The 26,791-nt window shown below is 36.1% G+C and overlaps 1 protein-coding gene and 2 pseudogenes across 4 annotated transcripts in view; 2 read left to right on the top strand and 1 right to left on the bottom strand.

Moving 5' to 3' along the window:
• The window catches only part of ERC1 (ELKS/RAB6-interacting/CAST family member 1), a 425,945-nt gene that overhangs the window by 206,262 nt on the left and 192,892 nt on the right, over nucleotides 1–26,791 (top strand). For all 4 annotated transcript variants that reach the window (XM_087814458.1, XM_016224828.2, XM_016224830.2 and 1 more), the window contains one exon: nucleotides 5,113–5,244. In XM_087814458.1, the coding sequence (XP_087670584.1) occupies nucleotides 5,113–5,244 (132 nt within the window). The remainder of the gene's footprint in view (nucleotides 1–5,112; nucleotides 5,245–26,791) is intronic.
• LOC107546435 (thymosin beta-4-like) lies at nucleotides 8,990–9,122 on the top strand (annotated as a pseudogene).
• On the bottom strand, nucleotides 9,935–10,066 carry LOC107546436 (thymosin beta-4-like; annotated as a pseudogene).

The raw sequence follows: 26,791 nt of genomic DNA, 5'->3' as shown, positions 1-26,791 counted from the left end.
AAAAGTTATGAATTTGTATGAAACTTGATGTGTTTTAGAGACTTTTATGGATACATTTCATGTGTAAAAACTATTTTGCTCTAGTAGTGTTGACCAATAGAAATATATCAGCACATATATAATTTTGAATTTTCAATAGCTTGATAAAAAACTAAAAGGAAACAGATGACATTAATATATTTTAACCCAAAATATTATCACTTCCACATATAATTAATGTGAAGATTATTAATGAAATATTTTACTTTTTTGTTGTCGGGACTAAGTCTTCGGGATTTAGTGTGTATTTGGACTAACCACATTTAAGTGCTCAGTAGCTACATGTGGCTAGTGGCTATCATGTTCGACAGCATAAATAATGAATTTAGCAGAAGAAGTTTGAAAAGTTTTATTCCAAGCTAGCAGCAAACCAATAATGCATATAAACTACAGGAATGGTTTTCTCAAACTTAAGTGTGACATGTCATACCTTAGCTTTAATCTGTATCTACATTTGTTTCCAAAGCAAGTCATCCTTCTGTTTTCTGAATGCCTCAGAACCTTCAGACCTATGGAGTATCTTACAGATAGAAAGGATTAGGGATATCAGAGGTTCTGTGTAGATTTGTTTAGGATTACAGGCTCATAATGGCATGACTACCTCACAGTTTAACTTGAAGACTGCCGAATGTGGACTTTTTGAAAGATGAAGTATAGTTAAGACTGTGAAGCACATATTCTGGTCCCTCGGCTATACCTGGTTTAGAAGCATCCCAGGGCTTTCAGCACGTCCCTTTACTTCTTGAGCCTGGGCATGAGAGCAGAAGTAAACCAAATCTGTTGTGTTTCACAGCTTCTGAAGTCCAGTATTTTACCAACTGACATTTTGTTGGCTCACACATATTCAGAGAAGCTGGTGATAACTGTTACTGCTACTCAGAGTTCAGGCATTGAACAGAGATTTTTCTTTTCCTTCAAATCAAAATGCACCATTAAGTATGGTGAAGATGAACAGTTTTTTTCATTAGAAATTCGTGTCAAACTCTGTCCCCCAAATCTACTCACTACTGTTTTGTAGGTATGGTAAAAAACGGGGAGGGAGGAGACTATTTGCATGGAAAAGGGGATGGGGCAGTTTTGAAAGCTCTTAGCTTGGCGCTGTGTCTCAGACATCCGCTGTTGGGATATTTAAACTCTAGGTATCTTTGGAATAATAGCAGAACTTATTGCAATATATTGTCCTTTTAAAAAAATGTTATTTGGAATATCCCATGGTTGCCTATAGACTGGGAAGGAATTTCTTATAATTTTAACTCATGCAAATTCTTAGCATGAAGAAATTCACAGGATTTTAGAATAAAAAACTGAAGAGCCTAATGACTTAAAATTCATGGTTTTTTTCTCTTAAATCTTTTTTTTTTTGCCATTAGTTCTGTCTTCAGGTATATTTGCCAAGTCTGCTTTTCTCTTTTCACAGTAAATAGTTAACCCATATGTTTAGAGTATCGGTTTCTGAAATAGTCACATTTAAGTATTTCCAGAAGTTCTTTATGTTCTCATTAATTTATTTGCAGTGTTTTAAGATTTTTAAATCTGATTTTGATTTTTTTCAGATAGATGTTTATATCAAGTACAAAGTGAAATAATACTGTGTGGCTTATAATAAATAATAGTCCTGTACCTCATTCTTATCTAGCCTTGATTCCCGCTCTCCTGAGACCACCACTTTCACCACTTTTGGTTGTTTCTTCTGCTGTTTTCCAGATAACATTCTTATATTGTTGTTGTTTTTCTTATTTGATAGTTATCTATTCTTATTATGAATGATGAGGAATTAGCCCTTTCACACAAGCCACCACACACATTCCCCTCTTTCTATCTTTCTAATGTAGTAATGTCAAGTTTTACATTATGGTGTCTAAGTCGCATAGTATATTATGATTATATTTCCTTTACTGTACTTTTAGTTTTTCCTGGTGGTAATAATTGCTTTGGGTTTGTTGTTTGTTTTGTTATTTGAATACATATCATTGGTTTATTCCCTATTTCCTTTCTCGAACTATATACCATTCCTCCTGGTATTGTTGCTATTGTAAAATTTATTTATTAACCCAGGTAATCTATACATCCACTTTTTGGAGGGTGGGGGGGACATCTTTCCTTGAGTTTCTATTCTCTGCTATAAACTGTACTATTTCTCTAGGCTTATTGCCACCCTCAAGGATCCCTTAGCCACTCACTTGGTGGTAGATCCTCTTTTTTCTTGATCCATGCAATATATTGTCCTTTTAAAATTAACCTCTTTCTAGGTTAATTCTTCAGTGTGATAGTTCGCATCCCTTGTAGCTTTCTGAGTGTGTAATGTGATATAAATTTTTCAGACTGCATTCTACCCTCACATTTGATTGATAATTTGGAGATAGAATTCTAAATCAGAGATCATTTTTCCCTCAGAGTTTTTAAGAAATTACTTCAATTGTCTTCTAGTTCACTGTGTTGCCCTTAAAAATTCCAGTGCCTTCCAAGTTTTTATTCTTTTTGGGTGATCAATTTGGGTTTTTCTAAAACCTTTTAAGATCTTTTCTTTTCTCTAGTATTCTAAACTTAGAAAAAAATAGAGTGCATATAATCTAAGTGCGGAAAAATGCATTTAATCTTCATGAAAGAGTGAGGACAAGAAAGAATAATTATAAATATGACCTATCATTGTGTCTAGGGCTCCAGTATTTGTAGAACTAAAAGGTTCTGTTTATTTCTGTCATTGACTCAATATTTTATTAAATGAAATAGATTCAAGGTGTAATTCAGTACAAAGGAAACTTCCTTGGTTTACCTTAGCAGATCTCTGTTAAGATTCCGAAAATAAAACTAGAGACAAATTTTACTTACTAGATGGACTAAGTAGTTATGGACTTTGGCAATGAAGGTGATGAGGTTATTTGCTGTCTTCATTTTCTTGCTACTGCCCCGGTTTAATATGGTTTCCTTAGAGCAGATGCTTCCATATATAGGTTTACATTGAGGTGTTGTGCAACTTATAGTATCATAAATATTATTTAACAGTGCTCTCCTTTTCATTTTATTTGTGCTTTCACTTGACTTTTACTCTTCATTCTTATTAAAGAGGAAGATTTTGAAGCAGGCTCTGCCATTAAGTACAGAACACTTTCCTTAAGTAAATGGCCTTGCCCACTGAGCTCCTCTGGTAGACTGATTTTACCACAGATTTTGCAGAACCTTTCAGCATGAAAACCTGCCCTGATCTTCTGCATTATGACAAATTACTAATCATCCTCTCTAAAAAGTAGTTTTACTGATAGAGCCACAAAGCCATTTTTTAGCCCATGCAGAAATGCAAGTAAACCTGTTTGCTTGAAATTGGTTCCTGGGAATTTATTTGGAATAACTTTTTCAACTTCAGTTTAGGTTAGGATAGCAGAAGCCTCTCAGCAGATCTCCAAAAGACAGTTTAAGAGTGAAGAATATAGACCAGACAAAAACTAATACTGAGTTAGTCACAAGTTGATAATGGGAAACATTAGTGTTTCTTTTTGCTCACAGCAATTGTAATTCAGAATCCCGTGTTACTGCATACAGTTATTTATGAGACGATTTGAGAGGACTGAATGAACTGATCACTGCATTTATCTCTTTCCACATAATCCTTCTGTTACATTTTATTTTCTTTGAATCAATAGAAACTACCTTGGACTTTGTTTCTTGTCTCTCTCTGCTTGGCGTCATTTTAGAAACACTCACTGTATTCTGTCTGTGGCAAGCAAACTGGAAGGACTAAGATGCTCTGCATAAAACAGAGCCTTGCTTATAGGACTAAATCAGAGTATTTTATGACATTATCTCTGAGAGGAATGAAAACTTTTTCTAAAAATGAACATAGCATACATCACTGAAATGTGAATATTTTTTCTAAATATCATTTGTTTTTAAATTGAGAAAAATTAAGAGAACAAAAAATTTATCAACATTTTATTAGGAAGGATGTTAAATATATATGCCATTCCTTCAAAGTTGGAAGAAAAATCTGACATTTCAAAATCAGACATATTTCAAGTTCTAGATTTCTGAAGACAAAGTTGCCACAAAGGACTTGTACTTATAAAAGTGAACTACAGTCTAATTAAATGAGAATTGCATAGCTATAAGACAAATTCCTTTGATATCTTCCTGATACGAGCATTCTGAAAGTTAGAAAATGGTTTAGCAAATCTTATTCTTGTGTTTCATATAATATAAAACAGTACTTTATTCTTAATCTTCTGGTTCTGTAGGAATCTAAAGAGGAAATGCTTATAACCTCATTAATTAAGTTTTTCATCCTACTTGAAAACTGCTAATTTATTCTTTTTATTCTAAAATCTCCTATCTTACATGTTCTTTTAAAGTCCTGTGGGGTTTTGCTTGTCTTTCTGATAGAAATCCATATCTAGTTACTTCCCCAAAATTTACTTTTAAACTTGTTTAGAGTATTAGGGCGGTGGGTTTGGCTGCCTAACTAAATTACTCACTCTTAGCCTGGCCAGTCATTGATATCAGGGCGTATTTTTTCCTTCCAGTTTTTTTATATAAGATTAAGAGAAAACTTTGCTTTCTTGAATTCATTAGGAAAAACTCCTTTTTCATTTCTCTTTTTAAAATTAGTTTGCCAATAATTGTCTATATGAAGAATATAATCTGAAAGATCATGCTGCTTACTTAACTTTTTCATCTAGGCTTAACTTTTCAGGGAAGGAGTATGCTTTGGCATTGAGTCTTATTACTTCGGCTTCCTCAGAGCTGGCTGTAGGCCCATTTAGAGAGTAGTTCAGAAATAGCTTTGTGTTTCTAAACAATGCGGCCCTTGCTACCTATGCTGCTTGGCACAAACGGTTTTATTCACTCCGTTATGGAGAACAAGTCCAGCGCATGCTTCTCTTGCTTCATAACTTGACCCTTTGCTCTTAATACTTATTCAACCTCCTTTACTTCTTTCTTCTCATTTTATTTTCCCCTCTCTGATGATATCTTTTTGACCTGAATTTACTTCTAAAGGGAAGAACATTTAATAAGTAAATAGCCCTTGTTGATAAATAGGCTCTCCTTGGGTACTTCACCTAGTCTTCCATCGTTTTCCAGGACAATCTCCGTAAGAAGGATGACAGAATTGAAGAGCTGGAAGAAGCACTAAGAGAGAGTGTACAGATAACTGCAGAGCGAGAAATGGTGCTAGCACAAGAGGAATCAGCCAGGACCAATGCTGAAAAACAGGTCTGCGATTTTATACAATCACTGGCAATGCAGCTGGTTAAACCAAAGGTAAAACCCAAGCAGTGTAGTCTAGGGAAACTATACATAATGTATGTTTATACGGTTTCAAAAACACTCATCAAGTGTAAGTACTTAGACTTAAATAAGAATTGAAATATAGCTATGTAAGAATTGGCTCGTGTTAATGCAGAGGTCTCTGTATTAATAATTTGGGACTTATTTCAGATACATTTATGTAGTATATGTTCATATATTTGATGAGATAAAATGGAACGTGTCTGTTTGTTACAAGACAGCACAACCCTGCTTTTAAATTGAATGGAAAAACACAAGCATTTCTGAATAAAAGATGTTAATTTTAAATAGCAAATCCTGGCTTACTCAAAAGAGCAGTTAAAGCTATAATATGTTAAGGTTAATAACGAGTACGAAAGACCAGAGGTATTGTGACACTTGAGAGTCCCAGATCAGCATTTCTCTGAAGGTGACTTGTTAAAGAGTTCTGTTGCTGGGATTTTAAATATATTTTTCCACACCTTTTCAGATCCTCATACCCTTGCTTTTAACTTTTTATTAGGAAGAATAACTAAAGAGGGAGATGTGAATGGAAGAAATAGTTTTAACCAGTGAAGACTCTAATCTCAAGTCCCATTATGAGAGCATGATTGGAGGTTTTGAACGTGCCTCATATAGAGACTCATGACATTTAATTTTCCAGTGATTATTTCTTTTCCATTTCTTTGTTGGAGAAATATAAATGTTAAACAAGTAAAAAGTTCAATTGAGAGGGTAACATGAATGCAGGGGATGTTCTTGGATCAGATCACCAGTGCCCTTGTATTAATGTAGTTGCATAGGAAGGAAGAAGGGTACTTTTCAAAGCAGACATATTTCAGTATGTATCACAAGGGAACCCTTCATAACTGTGTTAGATGCAAGGATATAGTTTCTTTAGTGTCAAGTATAGAAAGAAAGACAGACTGACATTGGAGAGCTGAAGGAAAATTGATCTTTTCACAGAATGACTGTCCTTCAGTGCCTTGTCCTCAGATAAATGCCTTAGTCCACCTTCTATTTGAATATTTCCTGATGTACAGTTGAATAGAGTTTGGGTAGTAGAGTGTTTCAGAGACGGGATGGTGACAGCCATTGTTCCAGAATGAAAAGGGATCTTCTTTTAGCTTGATTTTACCTTTTTTACGCACTTTCCTTTATTTTCAAAGTGTCACCCATTTTTTTCCTCCTATAAAGATTTCTTTCTGCTTTGGGAATCATCAGTTAGTTCCAAGTTGTACAAATCAGAGAGTGTATAGAAATTTTGACAATAGTAGATAATGTCATTATGGACTATGGACTACTTTTATGTGTTCTTTGTAAAGCTTTTGATGTGTAAACTGGTTATAATTTTTTTTAGATCAGTTTTTTTAAATCAGTTTTTTAATTTGCATAAAACTTGAGCAGAAAATACAGAGTTCCTGTATACTCCTTTCTCCACCTCAGTTTTCCCTATCATTAACATCTTGCATTGGTGTGGTAAATTTGTTAAAATTGATGAGCCAATATAGATACATCATTAACTAGTCCATAGTTTACATTTTGTTTCACTCTTCAAGTTGTACAATCTGTGGGTTTTACCAAATGTATTATATCATGTATCTACCATTACAGTATCATACAGAGTAGTTTACTGCCCTAAAAATCACCTGTGTTCCACCTAATCACTCCTCCCCCATCTCCCCAGTCCCTGATCTTTTTTCCGTTTCTATAGTTTTGCCTCTTCCACAGTGTCATATAGTTGGAATCATACAGTATGTAGGCTTTTCAGACTAGCTTTTTTCATTTAGCCTCTGCATTTAAGGTTCATCCATGTCTTTTTGTGGCCTGAAAACTGGTTTTATCTCTGAATTATGTTCCTTATATGGATGTGCCACAATTTGCTTATTCCTTTACCTTTTGAAGAATATCTTCATTGCTTCCAATTTTTGGCACTTATGAATAAAGCTTCTATAAATGTTTATGTCCATTATGTATGGACATAAATTTTCAAGTCATTTAGGTAAATACATGGGAGTCTGGTTGCTGGATTGTATGGTAAGACTATACTTTATAAGACTGCAAAACTGTCCCCCAAAGTGGCTATATATAATTTGCTTTTAATTGCATGCTGTTTTCTCTTCTGTTTATCTTTTTTGCACCATTCTGCTACTCATTGCCTATTTGAAGCTGTTAAGGGAAATATTGCATGAGACCAGTCATTTGGGCTTTAAGTGGTTTAAGGTATGAAGAAACTGCTTTTATGTTTATACTTCTGGGGTTGTATAAATCTCATTTATTGTCCCCTCTTGCTCTCATCATCTTTTCTTATTTTATCTTTTTGTGTCTTCTAACCCCACTGTTTATTAATTGTATACATCAAGTATTCATTTGAAATATCTTAAATGGGTGAAGCTTTTTCTGGCTAGGGACATTATTCTTATTATCTTTCTCAGGCCCAGAATTTATGTCTCTTGTCTAAATTTAGCCTCTGAGAATAAATGACTACCTCTGATAGGAGGAGGATGTCTGCATCTCTTGATTTCTCAGAGTACAAAGTAGCCTGTCCAGGCATGGCTCAGCAGTTGAGCATTGACCTAGGATCCAGGCGATTGGGGTTCGATTCCCGGTCAGGGCACATGCCTGGGTTGTCGGCTCAATCTCCAGTCAGGGGCGTGCAGGAGGCAGCCGATCAATGACTCTCTCATCATTGATGTTTCTATCTCTCTCCCTCTCCTTTCCTCTCTCTGAAATCAATAAAGATATATTAAAAAAAAAAAAAAAAGTACAAAGTAAAATTGTTTGGGGACCATATCTCTTATTGAAATAAAGTATACAGAATCTTTTAAAGTTTGAACAGAGAAAAACTCTCAAAGGAAAACGTTTCTTGATGCCTTTCCTATATTCTTTATAGAATCCCTTTCCAGTATTTTTGTTCCAAATACATGCTGCTCTACATTGAGTCCATGCTCCAAATTTGGAGAAGATGTCTAATGATCCAGTGAAGGGAGATGTCTTCTAAACTGTGTTGGCAAATGGAGGGAGGAAAGGGAACAATCCCATGAGGAAACCCCAGGGTTCCTTTCCACATGGTTTTCTTCTGAAACCTCTCTACTCAGGTTTTGGCAGGTTTTGTGTTTTGTTGAATGTGACAGTCCATTTTTTTAAAAAAATTAAATTTATTGAGGTGACATTGGCTAATAAGATCACATAGGTTTTCCTCAGGTGAGGATTAAAAAAAAAGATCATGTAGGTTTCAAGTGTACGTATCCATGATACATGATCTGTATATTGCATTGTATGCTCACTACCCAAAGTGGGTATATTTGGTCCCCTTTACCCATTTTCTTAAAATGAACATAGAGTAAAATTGTTTCTCTTAAGTCTCAGAATTATCAGGAGGTAGGGAGCAATATCCGTAGTTCAGCAGTACTACTATGAAGTTAAAATTTTTGAAATGCGTTTTTATTTTGTTTTTTTGCATTTGAAAATGTTTTAAATGTCTTCTCTGGTATACTTTGAGAGTAAACTTATTATTTTATTTTTAAAAAATATTTTTATTGATTTTTTAGAGAGAGAGGAAGGGAGAGGGAGAAAGAAAGAGAAACATCCATGTGAGAGTGAAACATCGATGGGCTGCCTCCTGCATGCCCCCTACTTCACAGACTGAACTCCACTTGCTCATGTGTCTAGTTCCGTTTCCTATGCAGTCATGTCTGATAAACCAGATATGGCTGTGATTGTGAAATTTGATTAAGTTGAAAATGAAGATAGAAACACAGGAGAAAAATCCACTGCCTTCAAAGGAAATAACCGAGTAGGAGAAGCAAGCAGGGGAGTCATGATGAGGTGTGTGATGGGGAGCAGGTGCGCAGCCCGGGCATGCGCCCTGACGGGGAATCAGGCAGCAGCCTTTTGGTACATGGGATGGTGCTCAACCAACTGAGCCACACCGGCCAAAGAGAGTAAATTTATTTTTGAGGGAGCCATTTTCAAATAGATTGCTAAGTAAGATTTTTAAAATGCCTTACAAGTAAAAGACTTTCTCTTGTGGCTTAATAAATTGGATTTATTTTGTTCCTAAAGAATGTTTTTGAATGTTTTGAGTAAAGATACATCCTCTCAGCATAATTAACATTTGCACATGAGTTCTGATTTTATTTTAAAAGCTCATTTTTAATAGTGATACTCGTTTTCTTCAATTTGCCATTTTGACATTATTTGGCTTATATATTAAGTGTAAATTCTTGACCTAGAAGATCATAAGATTTTACCAATGGTTTGCTAGATAGTTATAGGTTAATTAGCATTTTTAAGAATTACAAAAAATATGGCACTCTTGATGAAACTGCATTTTACAGCCTGCAGGACACCTGGGACCAGCTTAGTTTTTTACTCTAGATTTCACTGTTGTCCCACCCAGCTTCTCCCTTTAACATGCAGGTTTTTTCCTTCCCTGCCATCCACACAGGCAGATGGGACAGGCAGGTATGGCCTTCATTGTCAGTAGTTCTTGATTCTTGGTATGAAAATAGGCAGCACAGTCATCTAAATTTGATCCAACATCTCTACATCTTACAGTTAAATAGCTAAAAGAAGTAAAATAAGAAGGCAGTGCTTGTGGAATGGACAGTGCATGTTGGTGACACACACCTCATCATGATTCACCTGCTTGCTTCTCCTATTAGGTTGTTTCCTTTGAAGGCAGTGGATTTTCTCTTGTGTTTCTATCTTCATTTTCAACTTAATCAAATTTCATAATCACAGCCATATCTGGTTTATCAGACATGATTGCATAGGAAACAGAACTAGACACATGAGCAAGTGGAATTCAGTCTGTGCAGTGGCCACTGCCGAGTGTGCCATTTTTTTTTTCTCTTGAAGATGTATTAAGAATGAAAATCTCTGTTGTCAATGGGCTACAAATCTGACTAGTCACTTACACAGTAGTTATCACCATGATACCAAAGTACTTTTCAAATAAAGCAGGGCTACTGAAGTACCACTGGTAGCTGAGTAGCCTGTAGAAGGTGATGTGTGGTAATAGAATTGTAGTTTCACTCCCCAATCTTCCCCATTGCCTTCTCACTTTTAGCTATTCCGAGAGTGGACAGTTTATTCTTTGGTTTGATAAACATAATCCTGTACTAATCTGAATATTTATGTTTTCTTTCCCTCATTTTTAAATCAAATGGCAGTAATGCTGGAAATAAAGAAATGATACTTTTACTTATGCAACCTTTCTATAAACATTTATTGAATACCTTCCTGAACTGAGCATTGGAAATAAAAAGGTAATAGATAAAACCTCTGCCTTGAAAATTTCACAGTTTACTGGGAAAGACTGGAGAATGGAACTATAATTATGGTTTGGTGTGATAAGTACCATGGTTGTGATCTGAACAGAGAGCTTTAAGGCATGTAATCCAGGTTGGGGAGGTCGAGAGAAGGCTTCCTGGAGGAGATGGCTAATGCATGAGGTAAGTTTTAAAAAGAAAGAGACAAAGAAGAGGTGAAGGATATTCAGTGTATTACTGTTGGGGGCAGAGATGTTGATCATGTCCTTTTGACCGTGACTGTTAGCTGTAGTTATAAGAAATATTAGTCATGTTCTGTTAACTGTGATTGTTCTGTTCTAATTAGAAAAAGCATTTTCTAGCCTGGCTGGGGTTTGTTCGCCCCAGGACATGGGAGTTGACCTTGGAGTGCTGTCCATTCTCCTTTTATCATGGAAGGATAACAACCTTGTTCCTGAAACAAAGGGGTCCTGGAGGTGCTCCACCCTTTTGTGACCCCATTGGACCCACTCGTATTCCTTTTTGCCCACTTGCCCATGTAATCTTTGTCATTCTACTCAATACATGCAGCTGGCATGTATTTTATGTGGATGAGTCCTGCTGCTCTCCCATACTGATGACATTATTAGAATAAATGCTCATGTAAGATTCAACCTTGTCTTTGCTTAACTGGCTGAAGTAGCGACAGGCAGCCTGGACCCATTGTGTCCAGTTTCATCACATGTAGAGGGACTAGCACAGGTAAAAGCTGGAAGCATCTAGGGAACTTTAAATAGAGATTAGTAGCTATAGTTCAGGACAGATATGAAAGGTAAGATCCATGGGAGGGAAGGAGGAAGGAAGGGAGGGAGGGAGGAAGAGGGGAGTGCATGCAATCAGATCATGTCAAAGCATGTTTGATCTTATCTTACTATTATAAGTCCTAACTTAACCTATTGTTAGGTTCTGTGAAATTATGTATAACAAAAGCAAATTTACCGTAGGTTAATTGACATAAACAAGAATTAAGTTCCTATGGCATTTCATCCATGTTATCGTGACTAGTATGTGATTTGAGGCATATAACACTGAATGAGTACAAAAAAATTGAGTCATATTGTCTTCCATTTCTAACTATTTATATAAAGGCTTGTTAGTGCTTACACCTATGAAAATGACACCATAGAATTGAGACTGACTCCTGGGTCTTTCTAGCAATAAATTATATTCATTAAGGGATATCTAAACTAATAAAATTAAAAGTTTCATCAATCTCATTAAGATAAATATGTTTAATGATAAGATACATTTAATAAAATTTTACTCTATATTTCTTATTCTCAAAATATCAAATATTTGTATTAATTTTGATTATTGTATGTTTCTAGTCATTGTAATGATAAATCAATCCAAAGGTATTTTTTAACAGAGTTATGACCACAGGAAATTTTATAACTATCTAATTTACATTTATATACATATTTTTGTTGCAGAAAAGTACACAGGGATCCATACAAATAGTCTAGCATAAAATAAATTTCATTAGTGTAAAATTTTAAGGAGAAATGGAATGAAAACACAAGGTAAAAGAGAAAAAGGAAAATGTAAAACTTATCATTAAAGAATAGTTTGTTCTTATAGCTTTTAAATATATAATAATGGATATCAAGTCACCATAGTATTTATATTTCATTGGATACTTTTTTTAAGTGATTCATTATATTTTTTAAAAACTATTTAAAAAATACCTATGAAATTACATTCTTTGCAACTCTTTAAACTTACAAGGTAAAAAATTCAACATTAGGTTAAAATCATAGTTTTATTAACTGTTTTAGAAGATATGCAAGGAAAGTTGTGTAAAGACTCCTGGTCCAGGACGAGGTTGGTCAGATTAGGCAATGGCTGAGTAAATTCCATAGCGGCAATGGACATGGGAAATAGTGGATGGCATTGGAATGTCTTTTGGAAATAGAGCTGAAAAGATTTGGTGAACTGTATGCATGGGTAAGGATAAAAGATGATCCTCTGGTTTCTGGATGGACAGCTGAGGGAATGGTGGTTCCATTTTTTGAAATGAGAAAGCCTGATGGAAAAACTTGTTTGAGGATAACAACCAAGAAATTATGCTGAAGAAATGTTACTGTATTATCGTTAGTAGTAGAATTCTTAGCACATAAGATTTATATTTTCAGCCCAGTTTTCTCTTCTGAGATCCAAACTAAGCCTACTTCATTTCTTTACTCCAACTGACATCTCAGCCTGAAACCATCTTAATTCAGAACTCTTGATTCCTACCCTCAAACCGGTTTTTCTCTCAGGCTTCTTCATCTCATCTGAGAAAACACTCATACCTTACAAAACTGAAATTAGGCATAGTGAGTGTTAGAATCAAGTAAAAGAAAGGTAGAAGCAATAGGTTAGGTATAGAGATTTTAGAGCCTGATTCTCTGGTTCAGAAGGCCATTCCAGAACTTTAGGGAAATTATATTACATAGTGGCTATGGAAGTGGTATTGGAGTTAGAAGTGTTAGTTGGAATTATGGTTTAATCACTTAAACAAATTTTGATCTCAAGCAGGTTACTTCTGTGTCAATTCTTTAAGCTGTCAAAGAAAGATACTTGTTGTATCTGCCACATAAAAGAGAGGTTATATGTATAAAGCACCTGTAACAGAGTCTGGCATATAGTAAGCATTCCATAAATGTTAGCTTCTGTGGATACTTCTGTTCTTACTACCTCTGCCCTTAATAGCTCCAAGGGAAGGAGCTGCTATGACCAGTCTAAGGCTCCAGAGAAATTTAGTATCAGTAGACCTTACCTGGTTGACTCAGAACCAGTGATGACATGCTTATTGTTAAAATTTTCTATTTATATATATCAAGTTTTGATCCTTGTGACTTGAGGGAATCCTTGTCCCCTCCCCTTGCCCAGCTTAGAATCTGTAGTATCTGCATCAGCTGGGAATGTTACTGCCAACTAACAGGTTGGTTAGATGGACATTGTTCTTGTCATCTGGTTATTTATTTTTTGAGAGTCTGTCTTAGGCAATGTAGAATCTTAGTCCATTATTTTTCAATTTACTTTTATGTTTTCTTCATAAAAATAGTTTGGGTAGATTTAGTAAATCGCTAGATATGTGTGCTGTGAAATTCAATCCTAATGCTTTTTTTGTTTTACATAGTCATGTATTCTGTATTTCCTTTAGGGAGGGAGAGAGAAAAAACTTTTTTAGCACAATCTGAAACAAAGTATGGATTTTAGAACATTATGCTTAGACCTTATTCCTAGAAGTAAGAAGACATCGAAAATTTAGGATTAAAATTTTTTTAAGTATTTGATCTTGTTAATTTTAAATTTGAATTGGAATATCTGTTCGAATATTCATAACCTTTCTCTTAAACACACAGGTGTACACACACACACATTTCCTGTGTACTGAAACTGCTTAGATAGCTGTGACTGTTTCAGTAGCGGTGCACACTCCCATAGCTTAGGGGAGTATCTAACACCATTCCCTAAACGACAAGTGCTGGCAAGGGTGTGGAGAGAAGGGCACCCTGGTACACTGCTGGTGGAATGCAGACTGATGCAGCCACTATGGAAAACAGTAGGGAGGGTCCTCAAAAAATTCAAAATGGAACTGCCATTTCACCCAGTGATACCACTTCTAGGACTATATCCTAAGAATCCTGAAACACTAATCAGAAAGACTGTATTCACCCCTATGTTCATAGAAGCATTATTTACAATAGCTAAGATCTGGAAACAGCCCAAGTGCCCATCAGTAGATGAGGGGATAAAAATGCTGTGGGACATTTACACCGTGGAATACTGTGCAGCTATAAAGAAGAATCTCTTACCTTTTGGGACAGAATGGATGGACCTGGAGAGTATTATGCATGAAATAAGCCAGGCAGAGGAAGACAAGTACTGCATGATCTCACTCATGTGAAATCTAAGGAACAGAATAGATTGACGAACAAGATAGGACCACAGACGTGGAAGCCTGGAACAGACCGACAGATCTCAGAGGGAAGGTGGGAAGGAGAGCGGGAGAGATTAAACAAAGAACCTATAAGCATATATAAACAGCCCATGGACACAGACAATGGACAGGTGGGGGCCTGGGGAGGGGTGGAAGATGGGTAGAGGGGGTAAGGGGGGGAAATGGGAGACATCTGCAATACTCTCAACAATAAAAAGAAGAAAATTAAATTAAAACTTAAAAAAAAGGATTTGAATTCCAAACAGAATTTACTGTTTTCCTTTTTTAAGTGCCTATTGGTTTCAAGTGCCTCTGTAGTCTCTATAGAGCAGCACTAGCCAATAGAACTTTGAAATAGTGGAAATGTTCATGTGTCTTCTGTCCAATATGATGGCCCCTTGCCACATGTTTCTGTGAAATACTTAAAATATGGCTAGAGCACCTGAAGCACTATTTTAATTAAACTTAAGTGTCCACATCTGGCTAGTGGCTACTGTATTGGACAGCTAGCTGCCTCCTATAATGTGTCGGATGGACACTTACATATACACACACACACTTAGTTTTCCTCCTGAGCCTGACAAGAGTTATGGTACTAAAATACACAATTACAAGCACTTTTCTGATGTAGTTGTTCCATTTTTCATTTTTGTTTTTACAAAATCATCTGTGGTCTAAAAACACGTTTGTGAAAAGTAATTTTTCCTTTGAGAAATAATGATGAAAGACTGGGTTAGTAAAGGACTTACGCCATTTTCAAGAGATGTCATAATCGTGTGTTGTGTTAACTATCCACATAATAATAATCACTGAAGTTTATAGCATGAGTGATGGAATTAGTGTGGGAAAAGGAGTAGGATAGCTACAGAAGTGAGAAAGAGACATTGTCCATCATGAGAAGATGCCACCCCAACGCTGACTTTATTCCATTGCTCCACTATTCATTAAGCTCATGTTATTGAGGGCCTACTATGTGCAAGAAGCTGGGAATACATTAGTGACCCAAACAAATATGGTCCCTTTCTTTATGGTGTTCATGTGTTAGTTAGGGAGATGAATCACGTGATCACAGATATAAATATATTCTTCAAAATTGTGATACATGCAAATAAAGAAGTATAGTATTTTATAAAGGTATAACAAGGGGACCTTATTTAGATTGAATGGTCAGGAAAGGTATCGCTGTTTAAATTGAGACTTGAAAAGTAAATAGGAATTAGATTAAGAACGGAAAAGAGTTTACTTCAGCCATTAGGGGAACCACATGTGTGGTTCCCTAATAACGGGAAGATCATGGTATACTTGGAACCAAAAGAAACCCGTCAGTGGAGAAGACTGAGTAGAAGTGGGTGAGTGGGTAGGTGGGGAATGAGTGAGCGAGTAACTGAGTGAAAGAGCCAATGGTTTGACATGAAACTGGAGAGGCAGGTGGAAAACATTATGTAGGAGAGTGATAAAAATCCATTTTATGTTTTTAAAGGATTATTCTGGCAGTTACATGAAGAATAGTGGGAGAGCAAGGCTAGAATAGGGAGTGCCTATGAGGCAGATACTGCATGATCCAGAGCACTGTAGGGTGTTGGCAGTGGAGGTGGAAATCTATTTGGACATAGATTCAGCAGAACTTGCTGATGGATTGCATGTGGAAGTTAGGGGGAGGGCTGTGGCAGGCTGAGAGGACCTAAGTGCATGGTGGTGGTGGCTATTGAACTGGAGGAGGAGGCGTTTAAGGTAGGGATTCAGCTCTGTACATGTTAAATTTGAGATGCTGTGCCCTTTCTCATGAAGATGTCAGGCAGGCAGTTGAATATATGGATTTAGTTCAGAAGAGCGCTCTGAGCTAAAAAATACACACTTGGGAGATAACATATGCTGACTAACTTTATGTTAGCCTTTCACAGTATAGAGGCTTCTTCCAATTAATCTCAAGTGCACATAAACTGAGAGGGTACCTGTTAATTAACTCTCTGCATGTCTTCGAACTACGCTTTCATTGACTCCATATGTGTGACTCAGTTATTACTGGAAAATGTGACACACTGGAAGTACATAGTATCTTACTCTTAATGCAGTTATAAGGCTTGAGATACTGACATTTATTGATTGCCAGTTAACTGCCAGTCACCGTGATAACTACTTTCTTTTTTTCTTTTTTTAATATATCTTTATTGATTTCAGAGAGAAGAAAGGAGAGGGAGGGGGAGAGAGAGAGAGAGAGAAACATCAGTGATGAGAGAGTCATTGATCGAGCCTGCAACCCGGGCATGTGCCCTGACTGGGAATCAAACCTTGATCGCCTGGATCCCAGGTCGACGTTCAACCGCTGAGCCACACCTGGCGTCCACACCTGGCCAGGCTGCTTTCTTAATTAATAGTATTATTTAATCATTTAAACAGTAACTTTGTAAATATATTTAATGTTTCCTGGACAGAAAAGGAGCATATGTGCTCTTGGGTCCTTTTTCAGAAGAATGAGGAAAGGTTTGCAAGTATTAAACTACATGTTCCCTATCTCTGAAGCATTGTCTTTATCTTTACTCTCTCCTCTTGTCTGGATAGATCCTAGTTCTCCTTCCATAAAACTTTGTCTGACCTTCCAAGTCTGAGTTATCTGTCTCCCATGTTTTTCATCAGCTCCTATACTGTTTGTTTTACAACACCGTATTATTACGTACTGTCTATTTCTTGGACTGTCTCTATCTTCTCCAATAGAATGAAAGCTCCTTAAGGGTAGTGGCTGTGTCTTGTTTATTATTATTATATCCTTAATATCTACCATCTGGTCCACAGTGGCACTCAGTGAATATTTATTGAGCGAATGAATGAAATTTTATTTTGACCCCCCTTGAATGTTTGCACCCTCCAATAATAGCAGCATCACTTTATTTACTAAACAATTTAAGGCTTAATGGTAATTTTATGATTTTTATAGTAGTCACCAAAAAAATATTTGAATTATTGCATGTTTTTATTCTTTGTTGCAGTTCCTTTCCATAGGATTCGAAGCACTTTATCTGGCCAGATAAGTGCAAAGATTTCAGAATTATGGATTTAAAGAATTAGTATAGATATTATGCATTTGCAGGTAACTTTTTTTTTAGTGCTTGATTTTAAAGCATGGTAGCAAGAATTGAAAAATAAACTTTAGAAATCATCATTTTCCTTACCTATCCATATATAGGGATCAAAGGACTTATTATGTCTTATAGGATGAATGTGCAGCACTCTAGCCCTGCTCTTGTTAAATTTTTGGCTAATCGGAACTAGCCAAAAGTCTTATGTAGCATCAGTCTTCAGCTCTGAAATACCAGTAAACCATGTTCATAAAAACATGTAAAAATTCAAAACATTCTACAGAACGAACATAAAGTTTGATCAAATTAATTTGAAAATCTTTTAATCCTACTTTATTTCCTCCCAGTGGGACTGATACTTCTGATCATCATTAGTGAATTTGACATTAGGTTTTTCAACATTTTTCTCTCCTCGCCTTAAAAATAGATTTATAATATTATTACCATTGCTTCCTTTTATATAGTGCTATACTGGGCTACAGTTATAGTTTATAGAAGTTTCTTAGCATGTTTCAATATTTTTTTCTTTACTTACCCTTAAAAGTCTTAAACTGATTTCTATGTCAGTAGTGATACGGGTTTCTGAGGTGAGTAGCTGTGCAATCTGAAAGTATTACGAATACAAACATGTTTCTCAGAACTGTACAGAATTGTTCAGTCTTATAAAAAAGTTCAGTTGTAAGTGAGCAATATAAACTCTGCTTTTTAAGTAGTTTACTGATTTCTGGAGAAGGTCATCTGTTTTGTCAGTGCAAAGATTGAAGCTGCTATTGTTCAAAGGTATTTCATTTTTAGGAAGTAAGGTGTTACTATGAAACCTTTTGTTGACAAACATATGGAGAGTACTTTTTAATGTTCCAAGAATACTAGGAGCTGTGACAGTTAAATTCACAATCACTTTCTCTTTGCCATTGTATGATCGTTTCAGTATTTAAATCAAGCTCTGTCAAGAGGAACCTAGTAAGTTTCATTGTAGACTCTTGCTGTAATGCCCATGAGTTTGAATCTCCTTTGTTATGGTGACTGGTTATGAAATCAGTCACTTGACAGACCCTGAAGTGAGACTGCTGGAAATACGTCATGTCTGCCTTCATGGTGACAGCTGGCTACAAAACAAACCCCACCAGAGCCATTCTGCAATTGACAAGGGACTTCAAAGGCCACAGGGCTGCCACTTCAAAGAGAATTCTGCCATCTCTGGCTTGTTGAAAGAAGTTAAATGGCTGTACCCTGCCATAGCAAAAATCTCCATGTTTAGACTTCTCCTCCTTTTGATCTTACAAAGATGTATGAAATGGGCTTTAACTTAAAGGAATCATATAGTGTGTAGTAATGGCAACCCAATATTCTGCATTTCACTCCACTTATTAATGGAAATTACTCAAATATGTTCAAATAACAGCAAGTCTGAAAACTCAAATGTCTCAGAGGATGAATGTTCAAAAGAATAGTTGAAAGTCCGTATTAATGTTGTAGTAGCCACCTTCACAAATGTGGAGTAAGTCAGATGATGGATAAAATGAAACTCCCCGTGTGTTTTTAAAACTCTCCTTCAATTTCTTCTTACGTTTTCACCTCCTTTAGTAGAATCGGATTCTGAATGTTTATAGTAAGAATGGCTGGCAGTTAAAACCTATACTCTCAAGGCTGATTGGCATAGTTTAAGCAGACATTTCTCTACTTCTAGTAACTGTAGTTAAAATTTTCAACTACCTTATACTATTTAAAATCTTATTTAGTTATGCTGGATACAATTTTGAAATAATTATCTGATCTTTGTATTAAAAACAAAAAAGATCTCAGTTTTAATGAAACTTTTAATAAAAGATTAGAATACTAACAAACATCTTCCAGAATTACAAGGAAAAGGCAGCAACATGAATTTTTCCTTTTAGGATATTGAAAGCCCTAAAAGATATCCCTTTGATGGAGTCATGTTTAGTATACTTGAAAAGGAAAAAAAAACTTCGTAAATAACATGGCAGTAAAAGTACAGAGATTTTATATGTGATGTAAAGTGAGAGTGAGGAGGGTTAGCTAGAATTTAAAGTTATTATAACTCAGTGACATGACCTTTTCTTAATTACATGTTTCCTTCTCATCCTATGTATTATATAGGAATGAAAGCTGAGAATCTTTAGATTCTTTTGCCCGGATCTATTTTCCCACTTCTTCAAAAAATTTCCTTACATAAAATTAAAAAGTTGAGTTGGCAGAAGCTTTAGCCACTATAACGTCCTCTATAATTTTACCAGATGGGGTCAGTAGACAACAACTAAAGAAACTGTGAAGGAAAACTGAAGCCCCCAGAAAATGACCACGTATGATGGTATGACAAAAATAAAAATTAAAAAAATTCTATTTACACGAGTTCTTTAACAAATGCATTTGCGTTTGTGTCTTTTGTTTCATAGTTTCTTCCTCTTGAAAATTTTTTGATAGGATAGTACATGATTGGACTGTCCCAGAAGTTCAGGAAATATCTATGTCTCTGAATTTCAGCTTGAGATTTCCCTTTTTACTCAACAAAGGGACCATATCTATATTTTCAAAAGTTATAATCAAATGAAAAGATTAACTGCAGTGGAAAAGAAATAAAACGTTGGCACAAAAATTGAGCCACAGAGAAGAGTGCCAGAGTCTATAGATACTGGTTTTCAAAGTAGACATGTTTATATACGTCTGTCTAAACTGGATAAGCACCGCTGCACTGGGTGGGAAGCACTCTTGGAATCTGTGTGGCAGATCTGTAACAGATGATATTTAGTTTGCTTGTAATGAGTTCTTGGGGCGTTTGGCCCTTACTCTGTTATCTCCTACTGAGAAGTTTGATAAACCAAGTTATTGATGATAGAGGCAGTCATCCAAGATATGTCTGAAGGTGAAGTCATGAGCGCCAGATGGCTTCCCACTGATTTTTATATGCAGTTTATGTTCTCCTTGGCTGCACCTTCCTGGATGTTTTCATTGAAACATATTTTCCTAGAGAAATTTGCACAGCAGGATTTATCCTACACTACAGGTAATTTTTGTGTGTGGCATGTCTGTTTTGGCACTCATTTGTCTCTTCCTCTTATCTCCACCCTCTTTAATGAACAGATAAAGAGGCAATAAGGGTTAGTGTAAGTGCATTAAACCAGAAGTGAAGTGATGTGGAGTCTATTTCTTCTTTTGTTTACTAGTGTGGTTTAGGGTAAGTTCTGTATTCTTTCTAAGCCTCTGTAGCCTCATCTGTGAGAAGTAAATTATTGTTCCCGCAAGTGTCTTGGTAGGCTATAAAGGCAGGATACAAGTGTTGAGTCTTCTTATCATGGCCACAATAATCCTGTGTGTGTGTGTGTGTGTGCGCGCGCGCGCACGCGCACATGCACTCACGTGATGCTTATGAGTTCCGTCTTGGTGTCCTTGGGTTGCCAGACAGTTAATTCCACCCTTTTATTTTTCTCCTTTTGCTAAGAGTAAACTTTTGATGAGATCAAATAACTGTCATTTCATTGACCAATATTTTCTTTGTAATCATTTTTCAGGGGTTCTATTGAAATAATGTTTTGTCCACAAAAATGTGTCTCTAATTAGTGAAATATCATTCTGTTTACTTCCAGGTAGCTGTTTGACTTATTTTTTCAGCAGTGCAAATAAGGATTAAAATTGTCAGTTAAAATGCCAGTAAACTTTTATTTTTATTGTTGAAAACTTAAGGAAAACGTATGAAGCTGTTTGATTCAAATTGTTCATCTGATCCCAGAAAAAGGGCTCAAGCCCTAAATGCTCTCTTCTCTGTTGGTGACTTTATACTAGTGAAGGGATTGCCATTTTCTGTAATAAAATGGAATTAATGATTTCTTCACTTGAAATAATTTCAACCAAGAAAAAAATTTCTTTCAAAACCTGGACAACTTCTACAGCCCTTCTAGCACCCACTTTATCCTGTTTATCTGACTTCCTAGCAAAGCAGAAAAAATTTTTTTTCAGAAGAGAACTTACCAGGGCTCAAAGTTCAAGGACAGTTTTGTCATTCCACCTCTATTTGTATTTCTTTTCCTGAATTACTCATAAACTCTAATGAAATATAAAGAAGTCTCAGACCCACATGCAGAAGAGTGTAAGATTATGATTACCACATTTTTGTTACCGCTGCTGGAGAAAGAAAAGGTGATGTTATTTAGATTATTTCCGTCTTTTCTTCCAAGAGTTAGGAACTATGGAGTTTATGTGGACCCATGAAATTATTAATTTTTGTTTTACTTGATTCTGATATAGTCTTCTTGTTGCTAAAAATAAGCAAATTTTAGGAGATGTTAATCAAGTAACAATCTTCTAAAAAAATAATTTTCAGTGCTTTCATTCAGATTTTTAGTTTTATTTTTGATAGTATGTTACCAATAAAATCACCTAAATAGAGTTGGCAGTGAGTTAAATACTGTCCTTTCTTAGATCCTCTTTCCAACATCCGTGACATGAGAGTCATAGCAGCAGGGGACATATTCTTTGCTTTGAAAGTGTGTATGCACATTTTATTGATGTCTGATTTTTCAGGCTTCACCTAGGAATGGTGAGTGCTTATTATAGCGTTTATCTACCCAAACTCTGAGTTGATTTTTTTTTTAAAGGAAAATTTAGATGGCTTGAAAAAGACGTTTTTCTTTCACATTGTCATGTTTCCACTCTTAAAATTTCTTTTCAGTTGAAGATTTGTTACCATAGCATAATATTACTGGAAACCTAAAGCTGTTGCCAGTGAAGGCACCCAGCCAATCAATGTGAATTTACCTCATCTACAAGTCAATCTTAACCATGTGGATACTTATGAACCATATTCTTTTATAGAAATATCCGGCATTGTTAAATGTCTCATGGGAATGTCAGCCATATTTTGAGAGAAAGTAAAAACATTTTGAAAATTCCTCACCCATGGAGCACATTAATTAAAGTGTCATTTGTGAATTTTATTCTCACAAACCTTTGGCAGTGTTGACTTACTGGAGAAATGCAACAATATATAAAAAGAGAAGAAGTCTCGTGACTCCCAGAGTTGAATTATGGAAATAGGGGTTTCTGTGGTTTCTTCTTCGGTGCTGCCTCTGTGACTCCTGCTCGCATACGTGTCCTTCGTGAAATCAGGAGGAAAAGATAGCAGTGGTACCTGGCAGTTCCTAAGTTTGATACAGTGCTGAAGTCAGTGGTATCTGTTTCCACTAGGTTACCTCAAGAATCACTTAGAATATTTTATTTTCAATGAATGGGATAGAAAATTATAATCAGCACTATAATATAAGTCATATGCATGTAAATGGGGACTAAAAGCAAAAATAAAATTTTTAAATTCTTATTGATAGCATCTGATTTATTTTGAAGTTATGGTCCAGTGGGACCAGGGCCCACCCTCTTCAAAGAACCTAGTGGAGTTAATATTACTGTACCTCTCATCCTGGATTTCATCAGACATTGTCTAAAAAATAAGCCCCTGATCATTCATCCTCCGCCACACCTTCATCCCTGTATTGTTCAGTACTTCCTTGCCTTAACCCAGCTCTCCAACCCTTCTTACCCCTTTAACATCTCCCTACTAAGTCACCAAAATTCACAGATTCACCTCTCTTCTTTCATTCATTTAACAAATATTCATTGAGTATCTACCTACTCTGTGCCAGGCCCTGGCACATACGTTCTTAAGTTTTTTTCTTGAACCATCTTTCACCTTCTTTGCCTGAAGTGTAATCTGTCCTCTCCCCTGGAAACTCCAGCAACCCTTTCTGTGGTATGTATTTATTCTGATCTTAGGGTCAGAGGTAGAACTCACATCTTTGTTTCCTGGGGCATTTATTATTCCATCACCTTCTTACAAGAATCGTTGCTTCTTCAAGGCTTATGTCATTTAGCGGTAGCATCGAAGCTTTTCGTTGAAGACTTTTGTTGTCTCACTGACTTCAGAATCTACATGGATCACCCATTTGTTACTCTGTCTTCTCAGTTTCTTGACCAATGGTCTTTGCCTCCATTGACTTTCTTCGTTCTGTATCTAGCATTCTAGACCTTGTAGTAATCTAATCTACCTCCAGCTTCACTCATTAAGCATCGTCCACTCTAGTCACGTTTTCTATCATTTTAGCTTTCTTGTTCAGGTGTTACCACTACACCTGTCTTTCCACATCATTTGAACTTATCCGTCTGCTGGTGTATTCTAATTCATTAGCCTGTCTTTGCTTCCCTCTCTGTTCAGCTTAGATTCCTTGGCCCATTATTTTAGTAATTCTGATTTTAACATTCTAAATCCTCTTACTCCTCTATTTAGTCAGAACCCTTTGGTACCTTCCTGTTGCTTTTGGGATAAAAGCAAAGTACCCACTATGGCCTACAAGAGACCTGTGCACATCTGGTCCCTTCCTCCCTCTCCTGCCACATTTGCCCCCTTCTCCCCTTTGTTCTCAGGGCTTATGATACTTTGATTTTTTTTATCTTCTCTTGTAGGTATGTGCTTTCCCACTTCAGGGCTACTATACGTTTCAGCTTCTGGGACCTGAAGCTGGAATTCCCCTTTCCTCTCCATCAGCTTTCTTGGGGAAACTTTTTCTAGGCTCCTAAAACATAGATCAGAACCTCATGTTACTCACAATTATGGCTTCCAGTAACTTCTTACATAACTCTTCACAATTTATAATTATTTATGAACTTTATTAATTCGTTAGTATATCTCTATGGACTCTAAGCTGTAGAGTGATAGGAAACATGTCTTTTGGTTTCTGTTGTGCTCTCAGTGCATAACACATATCATCTGGTACATGGTAGGAAATCAGTATTTTGGAGGAGGAAAGAAGGGAGACAGAAAGGAAGGATGGAAAGATGCACAAGTGGGCATGGGAACACTCCCCAGAGTAATTCTTTAAATATACTTGTAGAAAGCTGTTCTAGGACTTTGTGAACACTGATAACATTGTAGCAAAGTGGTATTACCTGTGACTACAATGGAATTTGACTGTCTAGGTTGGAATCCTAGCTCGGTCTCTTCTGGCCGTATGACCTTCGGTGTGACACTTAAACTCTGAACCTGTTTCCTGTTCTATAAAAATGAGGATAATAATAATAATACCTAATATTAACCTCGTGGCATCATTGTGAAGATTTAGTAAAACAACATATGTAAAGCACTTAGAGTACTTCAAAGTATTCATATACTGTAAGTTGCTATTGCTATTATCATTGCAATCACTATAGCTATTCCATATTCACAAAGTACTGTGCTATTGTTATATATCTTGTCAAAGAATTACCATGCATTGGCCAAAAGAACATATTGGGAAAAAGAGATTTCTAGTATAAACACTACCATAAAACTCTGTTACATATTCTCTAAATTCAAATCCTTATTAGTAGTGATTGTGAGGTACCTAAAGGTATTTGTTACAAGAGGATGGTTGAATGTATGTATGTAACGTACGTTCTCACTAATACTTCAAAAATGCTCCTCACCTCTAGCTTGGCAACTGTTTTTGTGGGTTTTTTTGTAACTATAAAACAGAGTAGTTCTTAATCTGGAATTTCCTTGAAATTAAGAAAATAGTGGACTTCTCAAATGAAATTCTGACTTACATGACGAATGCTTAACCTCTAGATAATTTTCTTTATGTACTACTACTCTTTTCCTCTAATTGTTGTTTTTTTCCCCCTTTGGAGATTTATGCCTCTTAATCTCCCAAGAAACTATAACAAGATTTTCCATAAGCATCTTGGAAGCTACAGAAAGTCTTTTCCTCTCAGTGTGGAACAGAAGAAGGTGGGAAACTTGAAGTTGCAGTCTTTGCCAGCACCTGAAGCACCCAGTAACTTTGCTTTCTTAAGGAAAATGGGTCTGTGGTAAAGTCATAATTTGTTCCCTTCTTATTTTGAGTAAAAGTTTATTAGCTTGTGATTTAAGCAAACCATCTGGTCCTGCTGGCACTGCAGACTATCAAGCCCTGTGTTTTCTCCTTAATATGTTACTGGAGGCAGTTAAGTTACATACTTGAATCCCAGCTTTGGCCTGGTCTTTTTTTATGTCTTAAAACATATGCTTTTGAAAATTGTGCTGTGACCTCAAGCACATTTTTAAATTGTGGAGAATTTCTTCATTGTTTAGTGTGGTATGTATCTCTTCTTTCTTCTACTCAGCTTTCATTACCATCATTTCTCAGTAACTATACTCAAAACTGTACAATAACTGCTGTGTGGTAGGCATGTAGTGGAATAGATAGCCAAACAGAGATAGTAAAATGTGTTCTCCGCGATTATGGTAAAGTAACAGAAAGTGCAAAGAATTTCCGTTTGACCTTGAGACTGTTTCTCTGTCTTGGAGCCAGAGCACAAATCAGATGATTATTTGGAAATCCTGGTTTATCCATTCTTGCCTCAAATGCTAACATGCTTTCAAACTTTTTAAAGTGAATGTATGATCTCAGGTAGAAATACCTTGAGGGCCTGGCACTCAAGTGGATGGGGAAATTAAGCAATCTTTAAGAAAATTATGTTTTAGTAACAGGCAAAATTCTGTAAATGAAAGAATGGAATGAAAGGTAAAACATGTCTATAAACATGGCAGAATAGACACTGAGAAAATAACTCCACAAAAACAATTGAAGATAGTTAATAAAATATGTATTCATAAGTTGGCAAGAAAGTAAGAATTTCTCATGTCAGAGGGTGAATAGACAGGGAATTTAAAGATTAGTGCTTGATAAGCTGTTGAGCTTGAAAATTGGTTTTTGTATATTGGCAGTCCAAAAGAAAAGGTCCATGGCAGCTCATGGTAGAGAATCTAATAAACAACCAATCTTTCTCTGCTTTTTAAAACAGTATTTACAGTGCCCAAAATTGGTTGTTTGAAAACACCAAGGAAATTGACTGACCTTTGGTGAGACTAAAAAGGAAAAAGAAGGAAGGCACCATGAACAATTTTTAGAATGATAAAGGGCTCATACCTACAAGTCCTGCAGGTATTAAAAAGATACAAGGGGCCCAGTCGGTGTGGCTCAGAGGTTGAGCTTCAACCTAGGATCCAGGAGATTGTGATTCGATTCCTGGTCGGGGCACATGCCCGGGTTGTGGGCTCCATCCCCAATAGAGGGCATGCAGGAGGCAGCCGATCAGTGACTTTTCTCATCATTGATGTTTCTATCTCTCTCTCTCTCTCTTCCCCTTCCTCT

Source organism: Miniopterus natalensis, chromosome 2 (genome assembly GCF_054644295.1).
Source record: "Miniopterus natalensis isolate mMinNat1 chromosome 2, mMinNat1.hap1, whole genome shotgun sequence".
NCBI classification, from domain to species: Eukaryota; Metazoa; Chordata; class Mammalia; order Chiroptera; family Miniopteridae; genus Miniopterus; species Miniopterus natalensis.
The sequence above is the reverse complement of the archived record's forward strand: the minus strand, read 5'-3'. Positions and strand labels throughout refer to the sequence as shown.